At 36.1% G+C, this 27,865-nt stretch overlaps 2 protein-coding genes across 10 annotated transcripts in view; one reads left to right on the top strand and one right to left on the bottom strand.

The window, feature by feature from the left end:
- Positions 1 to 27,590, bottom strand: part of LOC105204438 — a 34,048-nt gene extending 6,458 nt beyond the window's left edge. For 2 of the 4 annotated variants that reach the window (XM_039450504.1, XM_039450506.1), the window contains exons 1-3: positions 3,228 to 5,636; positions 2,710 to 2,947; positions 1,115 to 1,338 (exon numbers count right to left, since the gene is read on the bottom strand). In XM_039450504.1, coding sequence (XP_039306438.1) covers positions 1,115 to 1,338; positions 2,710 to 2,947; positions 3,228 to 3,238 — 473 coding nt within the window. In that variant the 5' untranslated portion in view covers positions 3,239 to 5,636. Of the gene's footprint in view, positions 1 to 1,114; positions 1,339 to 2,709; positions 2,948 to 3,227; positions 5,638 to 26,918 lie in introns of those variants that run through there. The other 2 variants (XM_011173508.3, XM_039450505.1) reach the window with 2 other exon arrangements.
- LOC105204439 (phytanoyl-CoA dioxygenase, peroxisomal) overlaps positions 1 to 27,865 on the top strand; it is a 60,581-nt gene that overhangs the window by 27,244 nt on the left and 5,472 nt on the right. The gene's annotated exons all lie outside the window — the stretch shown is intronic.

Raw genomic sequence — 27,865 nt, 5'->3', positions numbered from 1 at the left:
TAAGAAATCTTAACGAGATTTTCAAAAACGATGTATACTTTGGTAGTATAATATTTACATCGAATAAACGGATGAAATTATTTCAACCAACGCAATCTAGGTTTGCCGTGCAATTGAAAAACCGCGTGGCTGTTAACACGAGTCTGCGACGGGAGATAAGCAACAAGTAGTGATGGAACAAGACGATTCTAGAATACAGACTGTATCGAACGAACGTCTCGTGTCATCCGACAGCCACAGGTATTTGAGCCTGTGGAATCCTCATTTGACATTCTACATCGGATATCTCGTTGCCTTTGTGTCGTGAAACCGAAGCTTCGTTCGTCGAAGCTTCGATATATCGATATACACGTCAGAAATTCAACTCGATCTTCATCGAAGGTTTTCGTAAGAGGGTTTTCTTTGATCCTTTCGGGTCCTTGCCCATTTACTCGATTAACAACGGCGATTTTTTTCCCTCATTAACGTGAAATCTGTTCAACGACACCCCGTAATTGTACGAAAAGTAAAATTAGTATCAAATCTACAATCATTGTCTTATGTGTAAGCAAGAATATAAAATCTTTAAAGAATTTGATTATTTCAAACGCATAAAGATTTTATATTTTTGCGAGACAATAATTGTTGAATTGATACTAATTTTTTTTCTGCGCGAAAATGTGCACGTTGCCTTTGAATGATGTAAAAAAAAAAAAAAAAAAAACAAATTTCCAAGCAATCATCAGGTGCCGCGAGACTAATTTTATCGAATTGTTGTATTAAATATTTCGATCAAAAATACGTGGGACGCGCACTCAAGTCGCACTACAGCGAGTGTATTTCAAATGCATCGTGTAAAAGGCGATATTACACGCAATTGATTCGAGCGTAATGATTAACAGACGTCTCTTTCCGTCCGCATCCCATTTACAAGTCCCCCGACGCGAGACGCATTGATTACCGTTTATTGAAAAGTCAGCTGCATATTGTCCGCTTCTGTGAGCAACGAATTAAATGGGAAACCGATACCGATCTTCGTTCGGATTGTTCATTCAGAAGTCTTTGAACACCTCTTCGTATCAAAATATCGAATAACGATGTTGTGAAAAGACCTAGAGTATGTGTGAAGCCTCACCTGTCGCAGTTTAATCCGGTAACGGTCCAAAGAGCGACTGGGTGTAACAACGTCAGTAGAAACCCATGAAGGACGCACCACGTATGTTCGGTATCATCGATGTCCGGTAACGAGGAGCCACGAAAGCCAGTCGCGAAAATTAGCAGTAGTATCAGGCACACTGCCGCTTCCACAGCGCCCAAATGGATCAGTAATAAAGTATTCGCTGTTTGCTGCTGCTGCGTCTGCGGGCACAATACGGTATGACTTGTTGCCGATTCGATTCTCTCGTGTTATCGTGATTTTCCGCGACGCAGAATCTCAATGCCCGACGGAATTTTGTAATTTAAACTTTTAATAGGTCGACCGCGCATCTCTTATCATTTAAAATCTTGAATTACCCTAGAGTTTTGTTTTTTTTTTATTTTGCTTCCCCCCCCCTCTTTCTCTCGTGCTTGCAATAAGAGTATTCAACAGTACCGAGAAAACTTGAAAGCGGAAGGAAATAAATAAATCCGCGCCGCCGTTTGTCGTAAAGAGATTTGCACCTTTATCTCGTTAGAAGATTCTCCAATCTTCTCGCATAAAAGGTCTTCATCAAATTTTGAAGTCAAATTTTCAATTTACGATTAATATGTATACATTCCTAAATTTCTTCAAATTTTTCGATTGTTTAATTTTCTTTAAATAATTTTCTAAAGTGTTGAGTCTCATAAGAAGAGTAATTTAATTGTTAACAAAATGTAAGAAGTTTATAAAACCATGTTCATAAAAAGAATATTTTGGAATTAAAAAAAAAAAGTTTTATTTGTTTTATTTTTGTGTATAAGTATAAAGAATATAAGAATATTATAAGTATTTATGAATTATACAATTGTCTTTAAATATAACATTACACTAATGAAACTGTGCTAATGTCACTTGTTACTACATTTAAATCATTATTATAAATGATTCTTTTTCCATTTTTTTCCAATACATTTATCAGAATTATAAAGAAAATATTTTTATATAACGGTTTTTTTTATTGCTTAGATTTTATTAATTATTTTGTAAATGGCAATGTTAAAAGCTTCTGTATTAAAAGATATATACAAAAATAAAAAATCATGCGACTCCACTCTTTTAAGCTGGAGAACCTTTTTAAATAAATCGTTTAAGTAAATAAGCTTCATCGAACGTACAACACGTGCACACATATTTTTCGAAGGGTTTACTTTTTTCTCCTCTTTCCCTTTTTGCAGTTTGTAGTTACAGCCCAGATATGTTTTAAGCGGATATCTTTTAATATCATGAACCCATTGATCGAAATGCCAGGAAAGTTCACGCTAATTTACATTCGAGAGAGCAGTTCGTACGTGTTTCTCGAATTTGTCATTTCTGACACGAGTGATTGCAATATTTGTTTTTTAATTTAAAATAAATCGTGCGCTTGCGGTAGCTTTTTCAAAATTATCTGACACATCGCATTTGATTAAAAACTATCCTGATTTGTGGAAAAAACGTCAAAAACACGATCAGGAAGTGTACGAAAGTGGAAGTGCAATAGATAAAGAAATGTAAAAAGAAATAAAAAAATAAAAATTGCACGAACGATTATGGATATCGTTATTCACCTGTTTACTAAGACCGAGAACGACAAGGAGAACGTAGCCATTCAGAAGAAGACCCAGAGTTGACACGAATAGTATGCCGAAGGCCCAAGGGCCCATTCCTCCTTTTCCTCTCGAGTGCTTTAGTTTTTCTTTTCTTCGGGATTTCTTCCTAGGCGATAGAAAAATCCAGTTCAAGTAAATTTGTCGACTTCGTTGGGTCTCCGGATCCCCCTTTGCAATGTCATAATGGTGATTTTGACTGAAAAATCCAAAGGCCACATGTATATTATTTTTAATTAATATCTTTCACATAACAATTTAGGTTTGTAGGCCAAATTTCAATATTATATTTATATAGAAATTATATAGAAAATTGTTAATTTTTCGTGGCATCCTAAAAATTGTGCCTGAACTAAATAATAGAAGTTTTTCTTTTTGGCTACTAAAAATATGATTTTAAGCGAACAAAATCATACATTTCTAATATTTCTGACAAAATCAAAATTTTCGCAATAATAGATTATTCATAGTTTATTTACCTAAATAACATGTTAAATATAGTTTACATTGTACACATATGGATACAGGTAATTATATTTTAGGCTAAAACGCCCAAACCCTGAAATCATTGATTTAAATCTCATTTAAATACTGATCACATATGTATGCGTGCTGTAAAATTGTTTGTGTCGTCTAGTTATTATCTTAAGTCACTTTAAGTCACTTTTCATATATGACTTGCATATCACGTGAAGCGATATCAAGTGAGTTTCGTATTTACGGCGAGAACATGATGTAAGCGATATTATTATCAGCGGTACGCTTCAGCTCATCTGTCATTAGCATTAGCATTGTAATATCATAAATATCGACATGTAACGCAAGTTAAATTAGATAGTCAAAGATCACAAACGTGCAAAAGGTCACATATTCCAGTTGAATGTTTAACAATTAGTGCGCAGTGACAGTGACGTTGATCGTAATTTTTTTTTGACTTCAAAGAAATAAATGCAGACAGGATTTATGCGCAAGGACAATCTCTTGATTTTAATGCATTTAAAAATTTTTGAAAAGAAGAAAAACGATCTTTCTGTTTCAGTAATGCGATGTAGAATAAGTAAATCAGATGTTTTCAAGGTGAACAAGTATTGAAATCTTAAATCTGTCGATGCATGAAGAATTTACATAATCTTTTTATAAGCGAGTTGAAGAATTATTTGCATAGATAATTTTATTAGATAAAATTATAAGCTATCTATTTGATTCTTGCTAAAATAAAATTGTTCACGATGCTACTGGTTCGGCATTATAACTCAGATTTAAACAAACAGACTCGTTTGATTTTTGTAGAAAACCTTTGATTTCTTATTTTATATATATATAAAACAATGATTATCAAGTAGAATATATTAATTTAAAATTGATACGAATATTTTCACATGTATGCGCATTCGCATATTTATACAATACAATACAATACGATAACACTTTTTGAAATAAGAGACTCTCTTTGACTCGCGTACACTCAATCTAGCATTCGGTGAAGCGTTCGTGTCGTAAACGCCAACTTTCCACTACACATTGTTTTGCGATTCGCAACGACAAGCAGTTGCCGGGTGGCATAATTTGATTTTGACGGTGCCGCGGCAGTTCCATTATCGACCATTAGCGTATCTCCCAGCAGACGACGACTACGTCGATACGATTTGCGAGATGCGGCTGCTGCAATTGCTGAGCTGGCCTGCCGTCTCGCGACGAAGGAAAAAGGCGACCTCGTTCGCCTGTTGTTGAATTTTACAGCGTCGACTATTAATAGTCGCTAGCCTACAATTTAAGTCGGGGATCCGAGCCATAAAGCATTACGGTACACATTGACGAAATTGTCCAGGCTAAATATTGCATCGGAGCTTAGATCTTCTTAAACATTTCTAAAATTAACGACGATTATCTATGACTGTTGACCCGATTAGATAAAACCCCTTGCGCTAATAGCGCGGCATTAAAACGTACAGTTGACATTTAGAAACTTTACATTTCGTCGACTGCTAATGCGAAACTGCTCTGTCTTGTTTCAAAATAATTATGCAACAATTTGTCGGTTGTTGCATAACTAGTTGCGACGGAATGCGAGTAATCTCAATAAAACTCTAAATTCCGATAAAATCTCGTCTTCATAAACCGCCGTCCTTTCCAATACAACACGTATCGATTCCGCAAATATAGTGAATGTGGAGAATTTCATTCAGAATTCCACCACGCGCTCCGATGATACGTGATTGTACGCGTTACATAGGTATTTACAAGAATTTATCGGATTATCGGCCTATCGGTGGTGTGTTATTTCCTATCGGTATGTTATTACATCACGTTCTAATATAAATCACAAACGCTCCAAGCTAATATAGAGATAATAAGAGATAAGCGGAGCAAGCATTTCAATATAAGGCATAGAAATCGAAATAATAATCTGATCGAAAGGAAGTGATGGTGGAGGAACATTTTTCCCGTTTCAAGCTTTTTAAAAGATTATACCAAGAGACGAGATTATATAGGATTTTTACCTTTAGAAAGTTCCATATTGATTTTTTAATAAATTACCAAGCTGAGACTGCAGATCTTAACGTCTTTATAGAGAAGCCTGCTTCAATTTTTAATCCGTACTTCACGCTTCGCTTTTCCGAGTCTTTATTTAGCAATCATCAGCAATTTCGGTTTAGATGTTCTTAGAGGGTCGAAGTGTCATTCAAAAAAAGGTCTATTATCGCGTAATATGATCGTTTTTATGTTATTTTACTAAGAAATTTCCGTTTGACGCGAGACCGTTAAATCCTCACGTAATTAACCATGAAATTGAAAATTTAAGAATGTCGTTAGAAACTTAAAATGTTATTAATATACTGAAAAATATCAATTCCATTGCCAAGATAAGCAATTATTTGATTATCTTTTTTTTTTTTTCTAGTAAATAACGGTTATCAAAGAATATTTTATTAATAACTGTCTTGATATATTGTACTTATATGTACACAAATTTTACAAAAGCTCTTTATCACATGCTAAAATAAGAATTTATACTCTTTCGAAGAACAATATAAAATTTTATCGAAGGAAAGTTAGAATGAAAAGCAAATCAAATTTTTGTTTAAATTTAATATTCTTGTTTGAACTATTAAATTACTAAGATTCAGAATATATATTTTAAATAAATTTGATGCTCGCGATAAGCTTATAAACCTACAGGTCAACGAAAATGGAAACTTATGAAATAAGTGATTTTTACTTAATTCAAGTAAATTACAGTATGTATTTTTTTGTACACAGATGTGTGTGTGTCGATTATGCGTCGATTTACATCTCAAGCTTTAAATTAGCGATCGAGTTTTAATTTGTCGGTCAATTTAACGCGGAACGCTCCGGAAGTTTCTCCCGTTTATGATTAATGGGTGTGGATGAGCGAGATATACGCGACGGAATAATAAATCTCCGCGAATACATAATCGCGCGTTATTTAGCGATCGCGTTCTGGTCCCCTGCAATTTTATTACCGAGTGTGGCTCTTCTCCGTAGGGGTTATATAAAACGCAATCCACCGCGTGTCCGTTTATGCGGTTTATACGTATAAACGACACGACGATGGTACTTAGCGAAATGGAAATGGCGACTGGGGTCCGTCTTGAAGAACGGCAGCAGACCTATCGAAGCAAAATAATCACGTTTCACGGGAAATTTGTTAAGAAGAGAGAAATATGTTTGAATAAGATTAAAAGATGACATTTCTTTTTATGATATCGGTGCGATATCGAAGCGATCGATGTCAACCCTTCGTTCGTCCGCTATCTTCGTTTTCGCTCAATTCTCCTGTGAAACCACCTGTACTCCGTTATCACGCGATCCGCAGGTATAATACGTGCATCGACATTAACGTGTTCGACCTTCCTCTTTTTTTCGTGCCCCACTGACCGCGAATTTTGTACGAGAATCTCCGAGAATAATTCATGCGCACGCGAGGCTACCGTGAATTCGCCACGCTGCCATTAATCCTGACCTGTCGTTTCATGATAAATTAACTGCCGCTTCGTCTGTCGTTGTATACTTATGCGGCGGAGATGATGGTAACATTTTTATCCTCATTTGCATCCTCGACACGCGATTACAAAGATTTTTCAAAAGCCGAAACTTGCACTGAGAGAATTACGTAATATTCTTTATTTTTTAATTAATATTTCAACATTCAGTCGTCACAAATATTAAATACTTTGCTTTTCGAGGATGCGCGCGGTGCAATACCCTGGAAACATTCCTGAAAGCTGATCGGTTTCGCCGAATTATTCGAACAAGACCAGTTTTGCCGAATGAGTTTACTGATTGATAAAGTTATATATATATATAACTATATGTATATACACACACACACACACACACACAATATACTATACAGCAGCGACTTCGGGTAACTTGTTGCGTGGCTTGTGCAAACGAGATACGGTTCTAGTCACGGGGGACTGTTTCTCGCGAGAATCCAAACTACAGAGCCCTTAGGGGGCTATCACTTATCGCTAGATACTTGTTGCACGGTACACTTCGCACGTCGCGCCGACGGAACGGGTCCTTGACGGATCTCACGGCCGATCGATAACTGACGAAAGCACTCGCGCGCATCCGGGAATTCCCGTGGGCGATTTGTTTCGTCGACGATCATATCCGCGCTTTCTTTTCTTTCGTAAAACTTGCCGTAAAACGCAAAGCGACGTGTCCGTCTATTCTCTCTCATGAAACGATGAAAAATCAAATTCATATCCTTCCCCAATCTGACGATGCAATATCCAATTTATGACATGTTACATTCATGATATAATATATTTACCGAATTAAACCCGGACGGTTTCACGTTATAGCGGTTTCGCGTTATCCAAATTTAATCATGATTGCGGAGGGTTAATGGTGCTTCGATAACGAGCATGTACACAGACGTGTGGGGTACCGAGCGTGTCCCAATTCAGTTGATGACCGTACGGTTTGCTACATGTTTTCGCGGTGGAAGATGGTAAACCACGATGCAAGCGTGGCACATGGTGCTTGGACATAGGGTTCGACGCATAGGAGGTTCGTTATATCCGAGAAACCGTGTCTACTCCATCATCGAAAGCGGAAACTTCTGTCGGGTGAGAGCAGAATATCGATATAACGTGGACAGTACATAGGTGACTCGATATTACGATGCAAGCGAACACTTATTAGGAAAGAGAAAATATCCCAAGTTCTAGTTTGCTAAATATGTTTACAAATAGTAGCAAATTTGTTTGCTACATTGAGAATAATTTCAATCGTACCAACGATATACATATGATAAAATGCATTTTGTGAAACCACATTTCTGATTATCTCCATTGAGAATTAGATATTTTATAATTTGATGTTTTATAATTAAACTTAATCATAAAGATTTAATTAGCATTTCCCTTTTTTTTCGGGGAGAATAATACGAATGAAATAATTCATGTATTTGATGCAAAAATATGTTCCGATTATTATTCTTTGTACATAATTTTTATGTATCGCTGCAATAATTGGTAGCAATTATTATAAATACAAGTAGCTTTATTACTATTAAAATCTTGCAGTAAATAGATCAATACATTTTATTTACTTGAGTATATCTTTTTGCAAAAATATCGTAACTAGAATGCCCAACGTTATCAATTGTCGTCGTTTAATCGGTCAATGAAGAGATGTGAGTACCGGAGATGACAATTTGTGATGTTCGCGCCTTCCTCCTGATTCACAAGCTCGTTACATTACTTAATGTTGATTCTGATAAATCAATCGAGTCTTGTTTGAACTCAAAGATAGAAATAAGTACTAATCAGATCGAAAAAAATTGTGTTTTGCTCGCGCGGCGAAACCGCATGAAACTGCATGAATTTCCGCGCACATTTTGCCTAAAAAATGCAAAACGTGCGCGGAAATTCATGCAGTTTCATGCGGTTTCGCCGCGCGAGTAAACTTTTCTAGGAGAGTCAATTAACCGTTTCCTAAACTTTGTACATATCAGTTTTGCTGGCTCAGTGATGACGATAACGAGAAATTATAGTTTATCCCGTATCGCGATAGATTTTGAAATTCTTAGGAGAGATAAATTTCGTTAATTATACGGGCGGTATATCGTAAAACACATCGTTTTATCTTTAGCGCAAGATACGTCGATTATTTCAAGCGAATGCATTTGAAAGGAGATGAATTAAAGGTTGGAGTTTTTGTGTAAAAAGATCTTTGTATAAATTAATTATTTTAATAGACTTTTTATAGTATACGAAAAGAACGGTTTTGCTAAAGTATCTAAAAATTTAACTTCCTATCTAGTTACCAGACGTGAAAATAATTTTGTTAGGTCATCAAAATAATTGTGAAGAATGATTGTAATGCTAAGTAATGCTGTAAAAAGCGTTTGGCATTAGCAGTTTAAGCGTCCAATCTAATCGTTTGTTGATCTAAAAATTATTATTTATATCCAGCTAAATTTTTGTAGATATTTTAGCAAAAAATCATTCGCTTCATGTACGTAAACTTATTTTACTTGTTTATACATTTGTACGTTACAGCAGCGCATGATATTTCTCTTTCGTATTAAACTGTATCTATGTATCCAGCAGCAACTGTTGCTTCATATTTAATTTTGACCGGAGTGGTCATATCCTTCTGTGTTCACCGACGGTGGCTATTCGCGAGAGTGAAGCACAGCAATATACCCGGTACGCTATATTGGTATGACTTGAGAAGAAGCGGCGATCCCCTTTGCTCGCCCACAAGCAATGTTTTTATTATATAAGTTTTTTTATTATATAATGTTGGAGGATTCTTCTCCTTTTACGATTTACGCAAAATATGATCTGAGAATACTCATGATTCTATCGCCATTGCTTTGCTCGAAAATAATGATTAATTGTTCTTAACGAATTGATTATTTAAAAAATAACAGTTTCACTTCTGGAGAATTGAAAAAAAACTTATAACTGTAGTGCTAAAAATAAATGTTAAAAATATGTAAAAATATCTTTTATTATATCATACATTAAGTAAGTGGAATATATTACTTTTAAAACTTATTAAAAATATTTAATTTTGAGAATTTTGATTTATTTTTCAATAAAATACATTCTTATATATATATAAAATGGGATTTTTTAACTCGAAAATTTTTTTAATGTCATAGCTCATAGCAGATCTCTAAAGACGTTACAAAATAACAGATTGTATTCTAAGAAAGATATTTAATTTTACTGGTAAAAAATAATTAATAAATAAAGTAAACTCGTAACATTGAATTACACTATGTTAAAATTCATTATTGAGTGTATTTTAATTGTATAAACTTAGCTAGAAAAAGAATGCTTAAAGTGTCCTTAATTATTAAAAGAAATTACGTGAGAATATTTTAGAACATGGAAGCAAGAATAAATTCCGATAATAGTTACAGGTTATAAAATATGAGCAAGAAGAAAATAAGAGATGATATATCCTTCCGTGACTACCAGTATTATCCTACTGTAAATAGGCGTTCACTGTTTGTCAATCGATTTACTACATATCCATTGCCTTCTTGTGTCCCTTTTTTCTCTCCTAGAAGTGCTTTTCCGACCTTTGTGGCAAACTATTACTTCACTGAAGTGGAGCACTTCGCGCCGTAGTTGTGCGCCTTCTTCATTTTGCTCCATTTTGCGTCCGCGAGAAGCGCGATAGCGAAAAGACGAAGATTAAGATGCCGGTCCAATAAACTACATAGCGGATGGATATGTGTTACTTATCGTAAAAATCACACGTCGATTTGATTTGATAAGTATCGGCAAACTTAAAAAACTGAGAGATCTCATAAAATACAACTTTTACTAAATAATGAGTGTTCGGTGACGTTTCTTTAAGGAGATTCTCCAGCTTAAAAAAATTAAGGAGAATCTAAGGAGAAATTAAATAGCTTTCAACAAAGTTAAAAACTGATGTTTAGCGTCCGAAGAACACATTGCTCAACTAAAATTGTTCAGTTTGATCAGATCTATCACTCTTTTGGATTTATCGCCACTTTCCGGGGAAAATATCGTGTATGAAAAAATTAATACCGTAAATGAAATTGACGTCTAGCGTTTAATATTTTATTTCCTTCACGGCACGGAAACGTCATGAAACGCTCGTCCATATTTAAAGGTCCGGATATAAATCTGAACATGATTATTTTATGTCGAATATTGAAATAATCTAAAGAAAATGTTCTCATTCGATCTACGCAATGATTATTTTAGCAGAGTGGATTCTTCATTCTTGTCTTTATCGTTCCCAAGGTAGTAGATTAGGAAACGACCGAATGATAATGGGAGCACGTGAAATCCAGGGTAAATATCCCGTGAGCATGTTACTCCTTTTACGGAGCCGTTTGGTACGGCCTATCACGTATTGCGCCTTGGCCAATTCAAGTTTGTCACGGAAGAACGCTAAAAGAGAGAGAGAGAGGGGGGGAGAGAGAGAGAGAGCAAATGAGCGAGTACGCTCGGAACTAATCTCTCGGTCCTTTCACGTCCTACGGGATAAATTAGAGGATGAGATCGCTACCTTCTCCGGTTTCGGCGTATATCTCGGCGTATATCTCGAGAGAGTGACATTATAATATATCGCGCGTCAGTTAGCGTTAGCCGGCTTCGTTAATGGACTTTAATTAATATCGCTTGCCGAGCAGCTGCGCGGACCATCTCTCTTTCTTGTCTAAGCCTAATTACGAGAGGCTCCACTGACCCCACGCTAACTCCATGAGTGTTTCGTAAATAATAAAAGTCCTTGGATACAAAAACGTTCGATCGACAACCGACCTTCAAAAGCGCGCAGAATTATTCAGGAAGCGCGATACAAATAAATCTCCATAAATACTGCATAGCGGTTCGATCGTTGGCCGCTACGTCATCTTTTATGTAAGGGCGATATGTCGGAAGAAATCGGTAAAAAGGGAGCGGCTAGAAAAAAATCCGAAGGAGGAAAAGAAATCCATTTAGATTAAAACGACTGAAACTTTGAAGATGTTTAGTGATTATATCTTTCAACGAATACATTTTTTCTGTTTCTCTTTCCGTTTCGTATTTCTTAAAGGAATTGTAATTTCAACCTCGAGACCGGTGAACTCGCTAATTGCAATTGTCCGACATTTATGTTCGAGATAACTCCGAGTCGATAACTCTTTCGTGTCCGCGAAACACGGCCGATATGTGGAACGGAGCACGCGCAAGTCCTTGAAACAAGGTCACGCACTTGGCGTGACCTTCAATAAGGGAGACCCTCTCCCTTTAGTCGAGGACTTTAAGTACCAATCGATCGGTCCTTCAGGATTCAAATCGATGAGCGCTATCGCGGGAGAAAAACGAGAGCAATATTCCGGGACACTCAGTCGGACGATTAATCGAGAGAAAAAGTGTCAGATTTACATGGAAAAATGATGGAAAAAAATTATGGTTAAAATTCGATCGCGCGCGTTTTCGCGAGTTGTTGGAGCGATCTGAAAGATTGAAGGGCTTTGAATTCAGAATAGAAATCTCCGGAATCGCTCGCCGGAAATGGCGATGGGAAATCGCCTCTATTTCCGACGGGGTAAATAGTTTCTGAAATCACCTTAGAACTCGGTTGAACAGGCATGAGGGACATGAGACGGGGTGGGTCCTCCCACCCAAAAATAGACGACCTTACGAAAAGGACAAGAGGGTTGCGAAGATCCCTTCGTTCGCGTCAGGCACGTCTTATCGGCGCACTATCGGTTTCGAGTACGCACGTGCCTTCGAGCGTACGTATGATAATACTAACGCTGACAATACACTAACTAGCACTAATTCGCTAGGATGGCCGATGAAGATCCCTAGTCGATGTGGGACCATTATACTCTCGGAGCGGCTACGCTGCAGCTCACTTGGCCATGTTGAGGGATTATTTCAAAATTATGCAAATTCCGTCCGTAGTTTGATAAGAGATAAAGAGATTACAACCTAAAGAGCTAGAATCTCCGAAGAGCCGCAGCCGCGTCGTTCGCGGTTAATATCACCTCGTATTACGAGGTCAAATTTTGTGCGCAATACCTCATTAAGCTTGGATTTGACTCAGATTAATATTTTAAAGGAGGTCTGTTTAAGCTTTCGCCGCATCACGATCATCCCTTTACCGTTTTCTCGACATGACGGATGATGAGGCGGAGGCGAAGCCATAAACGTTCCTCAAACTATTTGAAATTTCCAAAAGACCCGCTCGCAATTTCATATTTTCGTCAAAGGGAAGGAATTTAAATGTCAAATTGAGCGATCATATGTGTCAGAAATTTTCAGGAACGCGAATACTAATCATTTTTAATTATCGTATACGAGAGATGCTTGTTTTGCATTTTTGATATTTTGTACAGATATCTGCCAATTTGTTATAAAAACTTGGATTGACGTATTGTAATTTTTGCGCTATCGACGGCACGACGATTAAAGTCCTCGTTTCACTAATGAATCAAAGACATTGATGTAGCACAAAGTTTTTCAATCAATGTACCACAACAATTTTAGGGAAGATAAAAAGAAATTTATTTCTAATAAAAATTTCCAATTAAATAAAAAATGAAAAAGCGGATGCATCACGAAGTAAAATATATTTTAAAAGTTGTGAAAATTACCTAAATTATACTATGTTTACGTTCATTTTAACCCAAAAAAACGATATTATCATTACAGTAAAATAAGAAATCTATCCAAAAGTTAATAAGAAAATATATTACAATTGAGATCTTTGATAACCGATTTCTTTCCAAACTCAACTCTTTCCGTTTTTCAGTTGACAACAGTCGGCCATAAAGATTATTTTTAAAATAAATGAAAAATAAAAAATCTGATACAAAACTTATGAGCGCTAAACAAACAATAAACAAAAATGCGTTCAAATTATCGAATTAAACTTCGAGTCGAACCTTGAGCTAAATTTCAAGTCACGAGTATTTCAGCGAACATTTCTTTATCTTTTGGTTCGGCTTAATTTGATAATTTGGAAGCACCTTACGATAACGCTCGAATCCGAGTGTAAAGATGGACAATTGATAAAAATCTTGATTTGACAATCTTGTCAAGCTTAAGCAACGTCAGTTATTGCTCAGCTGTTAGCCAGATCGAGTGTTATTTTGTGAGATTGCGTTAATATTATGTAAAAAATGATATATTTTTTTAAATTAAAATGGATATTGTTTGCATTAATATAGTTTTAGTAAGTATATATTTTGTTTTAAATTATTTTGTTATTTTATTATTTCTGCATTTAGTTGGTATTTAATCTTCAACTTTAGAATTTATTGAATATAAGAAATATTTTATGAAAATATATTGAAAAACGTGAAAGCAGGTAATATATCAAAACAATAAAATGAGAAAAAAAGATTTGAGAGCATTCATACACTAGTCATTTATCAGGGATATATACATATACATATATATATATATATATATATATATATATAATTGTTAAAGAGAGAAAAGAGAAACATTGGTGTATCGTGTTATAAATTCAGAGGTTGCGGCTAGAAGTGTCGCCTGAATACTCGGACAACTTTCGTCCAATTACAATAAAAATGATTGGTACGACCTAGAAAACTTCCTGATCTAGCGTCAGTTTATAAAGCGCAACGAGGATAATAGTCTGATGATTTCTTCGACTTCTCCGACTCTTCTTTGGTGTCGTTCGTGAGTTTCTCGCGATTGTTCGGTCGTAAAAATCAGTGCTACTTTTAAGAGCCATCGTGGCATAGTTCGCATATACGAAACGATACAAAACTCGATTTCTTTATTGTTTTCGTACCCGCGTATTGGCACGCTATTTTTGATCCGCTCCTCGTCTCACTGATAACTCGAATTCATTAAAATGCTAATGTAAGCGCACCTTCGTGCCTTCGACTTTATGAAGCACAATTCTCGCGAGATAAACAAAACCTTAAGCCTAATCGACCGCGATCTTCATTTTAGTATTACTTAGCGAATTATGGTTTGAATATAGTTTGGCCGCGATAAGAAGTTAATTCGACGAGTCAGATCCCCCGCAGCAGCGATAAAGGAATTTTGTCATTATTATACGAAGCCGAGAAAGCCGATGGGTGTTAAACCAGAGACATCAGGATATTGAAATGCCCTCTTTGTTCTCGAAACGAGGCTGTCAATAATCGATTTCTACCGTCGTGATTTTACGCGTTAACATGCTTTAATTGGCAGATGTAGTTTGTGGATTCCATATTTTACATAAATGCTCGTTTTATGAGCGCTCAGAGTTGTTCTACGTACGCGTTAATTAATTTGCTGGTTTTCATGTCATCAAAAAATGATTAGGAAGCTATTTTCGTCATTCCGCGTGATTTAACGGATGGAATCCCGATAGATTAAATTATGAAAACGTTGCACAATAATGGCGTTATAAATAGACACAAACATATAATAACGCAATAATTGCATCAAGGTGATTCGCTATTCCGTAGCAATTTTGTTAACATAAAATTTTTGAAAATAATATTTATCAAAAATTAGACAGATCCAAATTTGAGATATAAATATTTGATTATTTTTAAAATCGCTTGATTCGTTATTTTGCCATGCTGAATGTGTAATATTCCATGTTGCAATATTTCTAATTGAAGTATTATGGTACATTTTTTTAAACATGTACATGAATTAATTTCCTTCCTTTATGTGCGCGATTATATTTTTAAATGTCTATTAAACATAATACAACTAAAATATTTTTCTCAATAAATTTTCTCTATGCATAATTGTCAAGCAAGATTTTTTCTTATAATTTACAACGCATTGCACAGCGCATTTAATTCGTTCTAATCCAAGCGGGCAATTATTATCTACCATGGGTATCATCCTAATGCTTCGTGATGTAACGCGATGTAATTTATCACCGACCGTCTTATATATAAATCAGATATCGGCCTGAGATTTTCAGTAGTAGATGCGAGGCGTGCTCGCTGACGCGCTTGTCGGATTCTCTCCTTCTTGAAACGCGATAATGAGAAAATCGAACGGAGATCCAGCGATGACGAGGGTAACCCCAGCGACAAATTACGCGGTCGTCCCGCACTCGGTTTTACACCCTCTCCCTCTAACTTGTGCTCTTTTTATCAGCTGGATCGATTCGAAAATGACGGATCGACCGACCCTTAACGAGACTACAACGGAAATGGGTGCCGCGAGTGTTTTTCCCTCAGACGAACGGGGGGAAATCCTCGTGTCTTCGTTCACGTGTCTATTTTAACAAGTTTTATGCGCGTCGACACAACGTTCGCAGCTTCGTATCGAAACGAATAAACGTCGCGATATATCGTATCACACGTGCGAATTCATCTAGAAAGGAGCGAGTTGTATGTTGTCTCGATTCTGTCAAGCACGTGTGAAATTATAAATTCGTGATATTTGGTTTACGTTGGTAGTGTCAGATTTGCAAATCACTCACTGATCGCCGTGAAATGTTTCTCATTCAAAATGTTCTCGTGCTTTAAAACAAAGCACAGAATAATTTAGAATGTATTTAACATGTAATTAGCTGTTTAATTTTAACTGACATAGTTTTTTGTCCTTTGCTGTAGATATCCGCCTTTTTATAATTTTTTTCTGGGTTTTGTTCTTCATTATTTTTATGTAACATATTTAGTACCTTTCCTAAGGTACATATGTATGCATGAACAATACAAATACGTAAATATTTTACATTGATGTTAATAAATTATAAATAAAATATCAGCTAAAATTAACACTTTTTTAAAAAAAATTTATGCTGTAAAGCGAAAAGTAAAAAACATGTCCTGGAAATGTTTACATTAACATTTTTGAGGTCGCTGATTTTAAATCTGCACTAAACATTTAAAATTTGAAAATAATAGATTCTTTCAGCGATCAAAATGACTTGAAATTTTGAAAAATTTTTTTTATTTAACTGAAACTTTATATTTGCTGTTTATTTACATTGGAGATTCCTCGTCACATCCTCGTTGTTAGTTTTGAGCTTCGCTTATAAGAGCGAAACTTTTTCGAAAAAAAATAGTAAAGTTTCTTTGATATTGAATCCGCTATTTTTTTTTTTAAATCTCAACTATCGAGATTTGAAATCAAAAGCCTAAAGGATTTACGTATAAAATTTTAATTATTTACATATAAGCCATTAGAGTTATTATTTTGACTTTTCAAATTTTAATTTTAGATTTGCAGTCACTGACAAAAAGATAGTAATATTCAGCAAAAAAATATTAAAAAAATTGTACACGTTAGAAACAGTTAGAGGCAAGATGGATGATCGGTTGAATATTTTCTCGAGGGTCCTTGAGAAGAAATGGGAGAGAGAGATGAAAGAGAGGGTGGGAGAGGTAAAAATTGTCATTCCGAGATTCCGCGCCCTTGCGAGGGGGACTCGCGTTTTATGCTCAGGTTTTTTTTATTATATTTTCGATGTGAAAGCGGTTTCGTGTCCACCCACTACTATCCATAATGCCGTCTGGTTTTTTGTAATGTTATACAATGATAGCGAATGCTCCTAGCTGATATCGCGGGTGAACCACACCACGGTGCTTGAACGAGCGAGGGGAATAGAAATGAGGCGAATAAAATGAACGAGATACAAAGGGATACCCGAAGGAATAACGCGCGAGTTCTCCTTCGAAGTACCGAGTATCATCGTAATGTTACCATCGACGAACTTACGCTTTGCGTTTTAATAAAACACAAAACTTTAATAATACATGAAATGCTGAGGATTTTATTCGTGTTCCTTATTTTTACATTTTTAAAATTCTTTCTCGTGATTAATCACATTGAGGCTTATTCAAGAAATAAGAAGAAAGTAGGAAAATCGAATAACCAGTCTGACGATCGCGAAATGACGTTCTTATTTCCTACGACTGAGAGCTATTTTCTACGACCGCTGCTCACATGATTGCCTTTTTATTACGCGTTTCGATCGTGATCGTGATCGCTGTTATAATCACGGAATATTTCTCAAGTAGGGAAGTTGTTGAGTGCGTATTCTATTTGAGTTATTTTTTTTTATTACATTTTCCATTTGGTACTGATTTGTTTTAATGAACGTCGTAAACGAACGTTGAAAATTGTAACTTGATGTTTCAGATATTATTATATGTTTGATCTTTCACCAACATAACAAATTAATTTATTATAAGTCTTTTTGTAACGTGTTGCAAAAGATATGATTTATGCTACCGACCTTGCCTGTCTTTTAAATCGTATCACTTTTGAGAGTGTTACGTTTATGAATTACAAACATTATTATAAAAATATAAAGAACCGTTAACTAATATTTCTTTTATTAATAAATTATTGAAAAAAGAATCAAATATTTAATAATTAATAAATAATAATGGAAAGATAAGGACGTCGAAATAGAACTGGCTTGAATTTATTTATGCATTTAACGTATATTTCTTTCTATTAATTATTATTTTTACAATTATTTATCATAAATACTTTACATTAATATTATTTATTGTAATCAAAATTGCGATGCAATGAAGCTTAATAGATCTTATAAAAATATTGATTTAATTTTTATAATAATTGCAAATATATACAATGAATATAAAATATTCGATAATAAATCTTTTTTTTATAAAAATATAAAAGTTCAGAATAAAATTGCACGTGATTACATTATTATCTGTTGCATAAATTGATCAAAAATTAACGGTAGTTTTATTGACTTTAAGTGTTGTTAACAACACGCGCAAAACAAGATAAAACTTGTAAAAATTTTTGTCTATATTACTCATATTTTATTTAGTTCATATTTTTTTAGTTCATACTAAATGCTGCTTATATTAAATTATTAAGTACATTTATAAGATACGAGATTTATCCGATTAGTATGCACTCAACAACTTCCTCTTAGTCATTAGGTGTGATCGCTCATGAATTATTCGGACAAGTGCATATATCCGCCCATTATTGGTAGTGGCACTTTCCACGTGGAAATCAGATGTTTCGTTGAATAATAAAAGAATCGCCACGTGTTCGTGTCAATCGACGAACATCCTAATGTATTCTCGGTTGCCACGGATATTGGACGATCAATAGTATATTTCCACGTGAGTGCTGCGTTCGTGCTTATAAGGGTCTGAAGAATATCGCAATTACAAAGTAGGTACCGGCCGCGTAATGCCTACGTGTATCCGTTTCCATCTCGTATTTCGTATTATAACGAAAACCGTTACCCGCATTTGCACAGGTGCCGCGGCTACGGATTCTCGCATCGCAGATGCTCGAGGGATTAAGGGGTACCTTTTCGGAACTCTAGCTCTCAGTTTCCATCTATTTGCAATAATTGTGTTTGTCCCAGGACATTAAACTGACGTGTGCTATTTAACTTTTGTATACGACTTTATAATATGCGTTAAAATAACGTGAGATGGAACAGTGAAGTATTCGTCCGAGAAGGATTATAAATTCGATTATAAATTAAGATTCATAAAAGCGAGTCTTTCTCCATCAGAAATATTTATATTTTAAGCTAATTGTAAGTGAAACAAACAATGGGGGATGACTTTTCCCAGTTTCTAATGACGACAGACGGTTTATATAGACTTAGCAATTTAACTTTAAGTAATCAATTCACTGACCACACAAAGTATAGCAGTTGAAGCAGACGTACGAAATGTAGGGACGTATTCTCAACGAAATTCGATCGTCTCTCGCCCACTTGTAATTTTACTTAGTAATTTTTCAACAATGATGCACAACGCCAAGTCAAAATTAAAATCCTGGTGCGCGCAAATTTCTTACGAGACGTTCTCTGCCGCACGAAACTCGTCTCACAATCAGATAAGGAATAGCCTTTATGCAAGAAGCATGGATTTTTTTTAATGATTCACAAGCGCCCTAATTTTTGAGAAATCTTCTGTATTTTTCCTCGCTCCCTCCTTTTCTCCGTTCTCCGCCCCCTCATTTTATCTTTTTAATAACGATGAGCTTCGGTTTGCACAATCTAACCAACGATATTGATCCGGAATACCGAATTGAAACTGGACGGAACAACTGACATATCGATTCCATAGCATGTCCTAGTTTCGTCAAGTCAGCCGTCGAAGGATAACGCCGCCCGCCTTCGTGCTCTTTTCGACTCGCCTTTATTCCGTCTGTTTCGAGTGGTCATGCTCAATGTTTGACTCGTTCAGTTTCCTCAATTGGTCGGGGGGAAAAGAAATTTCATATAGGAAATAATTCGAGGGATCGAAGGGATCCAATAGAATGATTCCGGACGTTACCAGACGACTCCGGAAAGCACCCGTCCTCCACGTGCATCGACCACGATAACCTTGGCACGCTTCCTTCAAGGTGCATCGACGTATCGCCACGACTTCTTTGTGCCACGCATCGACCTGATAACGACGAGATTTGCTCGGCAAGTTTCCTCAGTATTTCTTTGTGCACGGATAAATATTGCAGACAAATGTCCAATGCGATCAAATATAATGACTATTTAAATATCAATTTATGTAAATAAATCGATCATTTGAGAAATTCCTATAAATCGATTTTTGTCAAAATTGAGAATAGAGAATTGAGATTAGGAGATTCTGAATCAAGGGAGATAAATATATAATTCCTTTTCTGGCTACCAGGTTGAAAAAATTGTCATTCATATAGAGAAATATCAGTGACTGTTTTCCTTACATTATAAAAATAAACTCATTAATGAATCACTTTAGCATACTGCAATTCAATGTTACGAGTTTACTTTGTTTATTAACTGTACATTTTTCAACAATACAGTAAAACTTAAATTTACTTTTTTTTAGGATACCATCTGCCGTTTTATAACATCCTTAGAAGAATCTGTTATTACATTTACAAAATTTCCTCTAATTAAAAAAATCCCATTTTATATGTTCTCATTTCACTGAAAAAATAGAATAAATAAAGAAATATAAAAAATAGAATAAAAAAATAGATTAGAAAAAGAAAAGTTTTGCAACTTTTTAATTTTAATAAGTTTGATATTATATACTATAGATATCCTTAAACGCTTGCAAATATGATGACTATTTAAACACCAACTTATGTAAATGTTAATAATACTTTTGGTCCAGTTTACAAAAACTTAATCTTTAAATATCTTTTAAGTACATATGTGTACCACTAGCAATTGACATGTAGAAGAAAGGCAATGCGAACAGCTGATCTTGGAATAGTTTACGAGTTACGAAGTTATTAATGTGCGTTTTATCCTGGGCCTGTCGGTAACGTGTCCTATTCTAAAATAAGCACTCCGTGATTGCGACTGAAAGTTCGTTATGACATACACATCTCGAATGGATCTTTGCGGTTTGGATCGCGAAATGAAATTTTCGGCGGATAAATTCGGCTTAAAGCTCGGGGATATCTGACCGTGACGTGAGTCAGTGCGCGAGTTATTTGTCGAACCGCACGCGAGTGTTTGTGGAACAAACTCTCACATGTGTGCTCCGTGAAATACGCAGAGGAAACTGCTTCGAAAACGTCGGTCATCCGGGAAAAATACACGGGAGACCTTGGCCCAGGAAGCAGAAGCCCGACACGATGCCTTGACACGCAATCTTTCCCTACCGTTAATATTTCAATCGTTTCTGAGTATATTACGACGGATAAGATCTTATCCGTACGTTGATATCTCGCTAGACCAATTATAATATTATTCTGCATTGTTCTGTGCTCCCTCGGAAATAGAAGGAGAATGTCGCGGCACTCACGATCCATCTACTAATATTGATTAAGCGGCTACTCCCCCGGCCTTTCGCATCTGCCAGCGACTGCAGAGTTATTACTACAACTGACCGTCCAGCACCTCGGGGATCCGGTACATCTGCAACTCTTCTTTAATATACTACCCATTTCACGGGGCCGCAAGGAAAACAAATCCGAAGGTGTTAAATTCGGAGTTGAAATCGGCTGCTCGCGCGCATCACGTTACGACTGCAAGATTAAGAGGATGTTACAAGGACACGCGGCAGATGCGGAAGGACGCGTGTAGATACGGTCAAATCAAATTCAATAATTAATTTCATTTTCCAAGATTCGATAATAGTTGTAAGAAATAATGTTTCGATACCGATTAATTACTTTCGAATTTTTATATTATAAACGCCGGTGAGGATTCGAATAGTTTTTATCTTGCATCTTTTATACAAATAATATTCAAAGTATTGTATAAGAATGAAATAAATAAATAAATTTCTCTTTACTAGAAATATTTCTAATAAAATATTCGCACACACACATAAAGAAGTCGAACATATTTGAGTCGACTTGGATTCTTTTCCGAGATACTCTTCGAGAGAGTTCGAAATTGCGTAAATAGATTCGAATCTACTTGTAAGACACACAATCCCTTTGCGGGACACATGTGTGCGATGCGTATCTTCCAATTATTTGACTCGAGAGGATTATGTGCAATAAGTGGATATAAGTTCCGAGGATGACGTCGTTTAAGAGCGCGTTTAACGCGATGTAAAGTTTTATTCGTGGTATTTCCGTTTTACCGCGACGATCAAAGGAAGAATTTATATCGGTTAAGATTCTTCAAGCGTAACAGCGTAGCGCGCGCGACAGAAAATCAACACGACAAAGCTGCTTCATCGGCTAACTACTTTTGCCGACGAGAGTAGCGTGGATTCAAGATACTTGCCGTCAGAGAGCAACGCGCTTTTATGTATACAAGGGTAAGAGGAAAAACTGACGCGCATTTCTATGAGAAGGAAAGAAATATCGCAAGACCCCTTTCATATTATTTCGCCTCGTGAAACGCGGGGCAGAGACAATCGACAATACTCCCTGAAAAGCGAGTGAACCGAGAGCGAAAGAATATACCCTTTAGTATATTCCAACAACAAATGGATATTGCGCGAATGTATCCTCGGGCAACCGTTTTACAAACGAGCCAGCACGAGATACAAAATATCGCGTCGTAAAGTGAAATACAAAGGGAAAGGGGAGGAAGATAGGTCATGGGATCGTATTTTTGCATACAAATCGAAAATTCTCTGTCTAACCAGAAATTACGAGAATCGTTTGGTTGTAAAAAAAAAAAAAAAAAAAAAAAATTAGCCACGTTCTTCTCGCTAATGTTTCGGAGCGCTATCATTTCCGGTGGGTTGGTGGGTAGAATCGCGGAGAGCAAACGCATTCGTTGAGATAATACGGATGATGGTGATATTTTTCTTGCGGACCTTGGCACGACAGCGCGTCTAGCCGGGCATCGTTCCTTCGTCGAACGGAGGTGCCTGAAAGTCTAGCCAAGTAGTCCCGTTCTGCATGCTGGCCAAGTGTGGTGTCGCGTCGTACGCTCTTTTCTCGTCCACAAACTTCCTTCTACCAACCGCACACCACCGCGTTGGTCTTTCTGAACGAGAACTCATTGCGAGGGTTTGCGGCACCGCTTTCCAAACTAATTAAATCTCTTCCATCTCGAAGTCGCGCGATTATAGCTATAGCGAAAATAGAATTGATCGCGAGATAGAGAACGTATTTCAACTTGAAATTTAATCATTCAATGACATATAGTTTTATAGAGGGTGGTTCTTAAGTTATTCTAAAAGACTTTAGGTCGTGTCTCACATTAATTCAAAACGAAAATTTCCCATGACTATATCCGAAGCGGGTTAGTTTCAAAGATATAGACTATATAGAGAGTCAAAGTTGAGCGAAAAAATTTTTTTTCTCGAAAATGACTTATACTGTCGAAAATAATAAAGAGACTTTAGATTGATTTATCCCAGTTACAATAAAAAAATTTCAAGCTTGAAAAAATCTATGTCGAACTATACACTTTTATCAAAATAATTCGAATAGTTTTCGAAATTTTTGGAATGAACGCAATCTTTTCTTCAACTTTGACATCTCCTGTATCTTTGAAACTAAGCCGTTTCAGACATATGATCATATGAAAGTTTCATCTTAAATTATGAGGAATTATTCTTTAAAATCTTTTATAAAATACTTAAAAACTACCTTGTATAATTGCATCTTCCGCATTTAATTGTAATTTCACGACTGTAATTTCAATCTCGTGCAATATTTCGATTCTTTTGCGGGTGTCCCAATATGTCTTGCTTACGCATGTTTGCGAGATCATCATTAGCATCTCGCAGAGAATACAAGATGTTTCACGTTACCTGTGTAATATCTTCTTCTCATAAGACATAAGATATAATTGTTACCAAGGTTGCCTAATGAGGCGCCGCCAATCAAGCACGTAATTTAATGGGTCGAAATCTCGACTCCGCTTTCCGAAGAATCAACGGAATAAGTGGCGGAAAATACATTTCCATCAAAACTCGAGTTCCACGTATTACATTTCACAATAAGTCAAAGAGGGACTAACGAGATCCTGAAGTTATTAAAATGACGTGAAGGCGACTAAGATAAAAATGCGTGAAAAATTCGAAATTACAAAAATATATGTATATATATAAAGGAATAAATTTGCTGAAGTGTTTAAAAATTTAAATGCAGATCTGAAAATAATTTTGTTGTGCCATCAAAATAAGTAAACATTCAAATTGGTTGCTAGAGCGTCAACATTTTTTTGTAGCTTTGCTCATCACGCTTGAACATTCTATATAATTATTTTATGAGCCTAGTAAAACAATTTTCAAGTCCTTAAATTTTTAGATTGTGCAATAAAACTGTTTTTTCAGTGTACATATTACAGAGAATATGGAATTCTCTGTATATAAATTCGCATTTTTTTTTCTTACCACTGCAGCTATTCATATCTTGATATGTAATAATTTTGGATAATTGCGATATTTCGTACTTTATCCGTATTTTTTGATGAAAAATACTAGAGAAAGAGCGGAGAACCGGAATGCGATTAAGATTAAACATCCTATTGGTGAAAATAAGTATCTGATATTGCTTCAACCAGATTATAAATTTACGAAGTGGGAAGAATTTTGCATGGCGAACGAATGGAAAACATGTTTTCGAGATTAATGAAAAATCTGCAATTGGCGCATAATGGATAACAACGGTAACTCGGTATGCGAAGCGTAACGAGATCAGCAGCCGAGAGCATCGAGAGATCCTGTAATTATATCATGCAATTAATCGCTTAATTATCGATGCTAATCCCCTCGTATATCCAGCGTAAAAAGTCGCAATTATAAGGTGAAACTCACCTCATTGCGGCCATACGATCCATATATTTATCTCGATTCGTGACATTTACAACTAAAATCGGATGAGTTGTCACGCGATTCACAGCAGACGGGATTAGGATTTTTGCACGTCGAGGGTTGCCCGATTACAGACACATTTAATACGGTATTAATCCTGGAGTATTACTTATATTTTTTTCTTATATTAACACTACTCTGTATGAAAATTCTCTTACAAAATTAAGAATTTTTTTCAACTTTTTTTTTACTTTATAGGTTGCAAGGTGTTAAAATAATTGTATACTATTTTAATATAAATAAAATCTTATTAAATTACTTTAAGCTATCTCAAAATTTTCATTACGAAAACTATACTAAACTTGAATTATCACTTGAATGAAAATTCCCTCGCAGTAGCACTGATCAGTGATTAATTGCTTATTTTGGGCATTAAAGGCACTGTTGGTAATTAATCACTAGCCAATTTAATACTGCCAGTATTTCTCTAAGAGTGTAGAACTGTCGCCTAGAGAGAAAAGAGAGAGAAGAAGAAACCAGAAGTCGCACACTTGCGTGAACAAAAGGTCGCGAATGCGGTCGGTTGCGTCCGCGGAAATGCCACGCACAGAAAGTGATAGAGCGAGAGAGTGAAATAGAAAGAGAGACAGATTGTCTTTATATCCCCCACGAGAAAGGTCGATTCCGACTCGCTTGCGGAAGGTTATAGACCTTGCCGCTTCATTATTAACGCGATGTATATCGATTTTGTCTGCCTGCCTCCGTAAACTCGTTTCTATTCTCGCAGATACGCGCGTGGATGATCCCACCGCCGAGGATTCTCGCGTTCTTCCGCCGGAGGAACTTTTGTCGTTCCGTCACAATTTGAGAAATTAATCGCCACATCGCGACCAACATCAATGAACAACAACATCAATGGCGAAGGGCTCTCGTTTTCGCGAAAGGGTTTCCTCCGCGTGACTGCGATGAATGAAATTTTTATCGGGTTAAAAAAAAGAACGGCGAACGAAAGGAAACGCGCGTCAGACACGCCTCGTCGAGTTGAAACTGTAATTGCATAATAATTTTTATCGTAAGCGGGTGTGAGAGCCGATCTGCGAGATCTCCCGTAATTCGAAGTGCGCTATTGTGAGAAAAATTTATTGTTCGCGTTAGCGTATATTAATTCATGTACGACGCCGACGTAGGCACTCGCTAAAAATACGTCTCCGGGGCGAGCGTACAAGTGGCTCGCGACACGTTGATATATACTCCGCGCCTTTGCCGTGCCACTGAATTAGATTTTTACGAAATAAACTATCGAGCTAATGGAAGGGCAGATCTCGGAAAGAAGCAGATAAGAATCCCCCCTTTTTTCGCGCGAGAAGTTCATTTTTAATGCGGCGCAAGCTTGTTTTTTTTTTTTTTATTACGAGTTTCGAAACTGAATTATAGTTATTTCTTCGGAATAAATAATTTGTATCGTTACTTACATGCTTATGCTAATTACGCTAAGAATCAAGCCCGTTCTAACATGTCGTTTGTATAACCGATTAACCTTCCAGCAAATTTGAAACACAGCTGATAGGGGAAGGTCTCCTCTCTACTCGAAAATACAAAAAATTATGTAACTTTGACAACACATAGACATCTTGATATGTAACAAATTATTTCTTTTGCTGTATGAATTCTGAAGGAATATAATCAACTCCTGAAAATTGTGATTTAGCTTTTCGTTTTTGTTTTATTCATAAATAAATGCATTTTCTAATCGATAAATTTCATTAAAGGAAATGAATTTTTTCTGGGAAATGTTGCTTTATCTGCTTTTGTTGATGAATAATAAAACAAAAAAGGAAAATGAAATAATTTTCAGGGGTCGATTTTACTTTCTCAAGATAGGAAGGAAATAGTTTTTATATATCAGGATACTCTTGATGTATCATCAAAGTGTCATAATTTTTGGATTTCCAAGTTAAGTCCTTTTTCTTACGAGTTAAAGAGATTTAGTTGACAAAATCTGTAATTTTTAATAAGACAGATTTTCCAAGCTTACCCAATGACGTATCCATCCCAAGATCATTCGAGGAGTAATATCAACTGACTTTCATGTTCATTGTTCGTGCCGGCGAGCGATGATCGAGGATCCAGACGGTAACGATACCGATCTCTTTAGCGCGAACTTAGCGATAGATTCCATACGACGAAACACCGTCTGGTCTAAAACTACGCTTGGAATTGCCTCAATCGCCCTGCCTGGTACTTGGCTTATTCACTTAGGATCGACGAGACGACCGGTCGGGATGGTGTTAATTCGACTTTCACAAGAGACTCTCGAATCCGCGCGCGCGAATGAACGACGACGAGCGAGGGTCGTCGCCGTTTGGCCGGGAAGACCGACCACCCCGATGTATATCCTTCTCTTTGATGCCACGTGCTGAAGTCGACGGGTAAGGAGAGCGAGGGAGAGAGGAAACGGGTGAGAGCGACCACGTCGGCGCGTCGCGACGCCTCTTCATCGACGCGCGCAATCGACGCTTCCGGGGTGCCGGGCCGCACGAGAATCGTGTTCTTACTCTCGAAACAGCGCGTACTCTCGCAAATCATTGACCTATCGTTTCGACATAAGAATAATTGACGCACTCCGCGAATTGGAATTATAAAGAATAAATTCTTTCCCTCTTTTAAATGTTCACATGGTGAACAATTTTCTTTATATTCTTCCTATAATTTTTCAAAATTTTTATAAATCAAAAACTTTTTACAATTTCTATATGATTCCATTTTCAAAATTCTTAGATTTTTTTTATAATTGAAAATTTACGATTGAAAATAAAACAATTTTTAAAAATGTAGAAAAAGTCTATACCTTTTTTGTACATACAAACGTATTTTGTTAGCGTATTGCAATATTTAATTAGTGTTTTCAAATATAATAATAATAATAGTCAATCGTGTGGGAATAATTACTAAATATTTAGAAGGGTAAAATTAATGTTTAAT

The sequence above is a fragment of the Solenopsis invicta genome, chromosome 6, assembly GCF_016802725.1.
Source record: "Solenopsis invicta isolate M01_SB chromosome 6, UNIL_Sinv_3.0, whole genome shotgun sequence".
Taxonomy (NCBI): domain Eukaryota; kingdom Metazoa; phylum Arthropoda; class Insecta; order Hymenoptera; family Formicidae; genus Solenopsis; species Solenopsis invicta.
The sequence above is the reverse complement of the archived record's forward strand: the minus strand, read 5'-3'. Positions and strand labels throughout refer to the sequence as shown.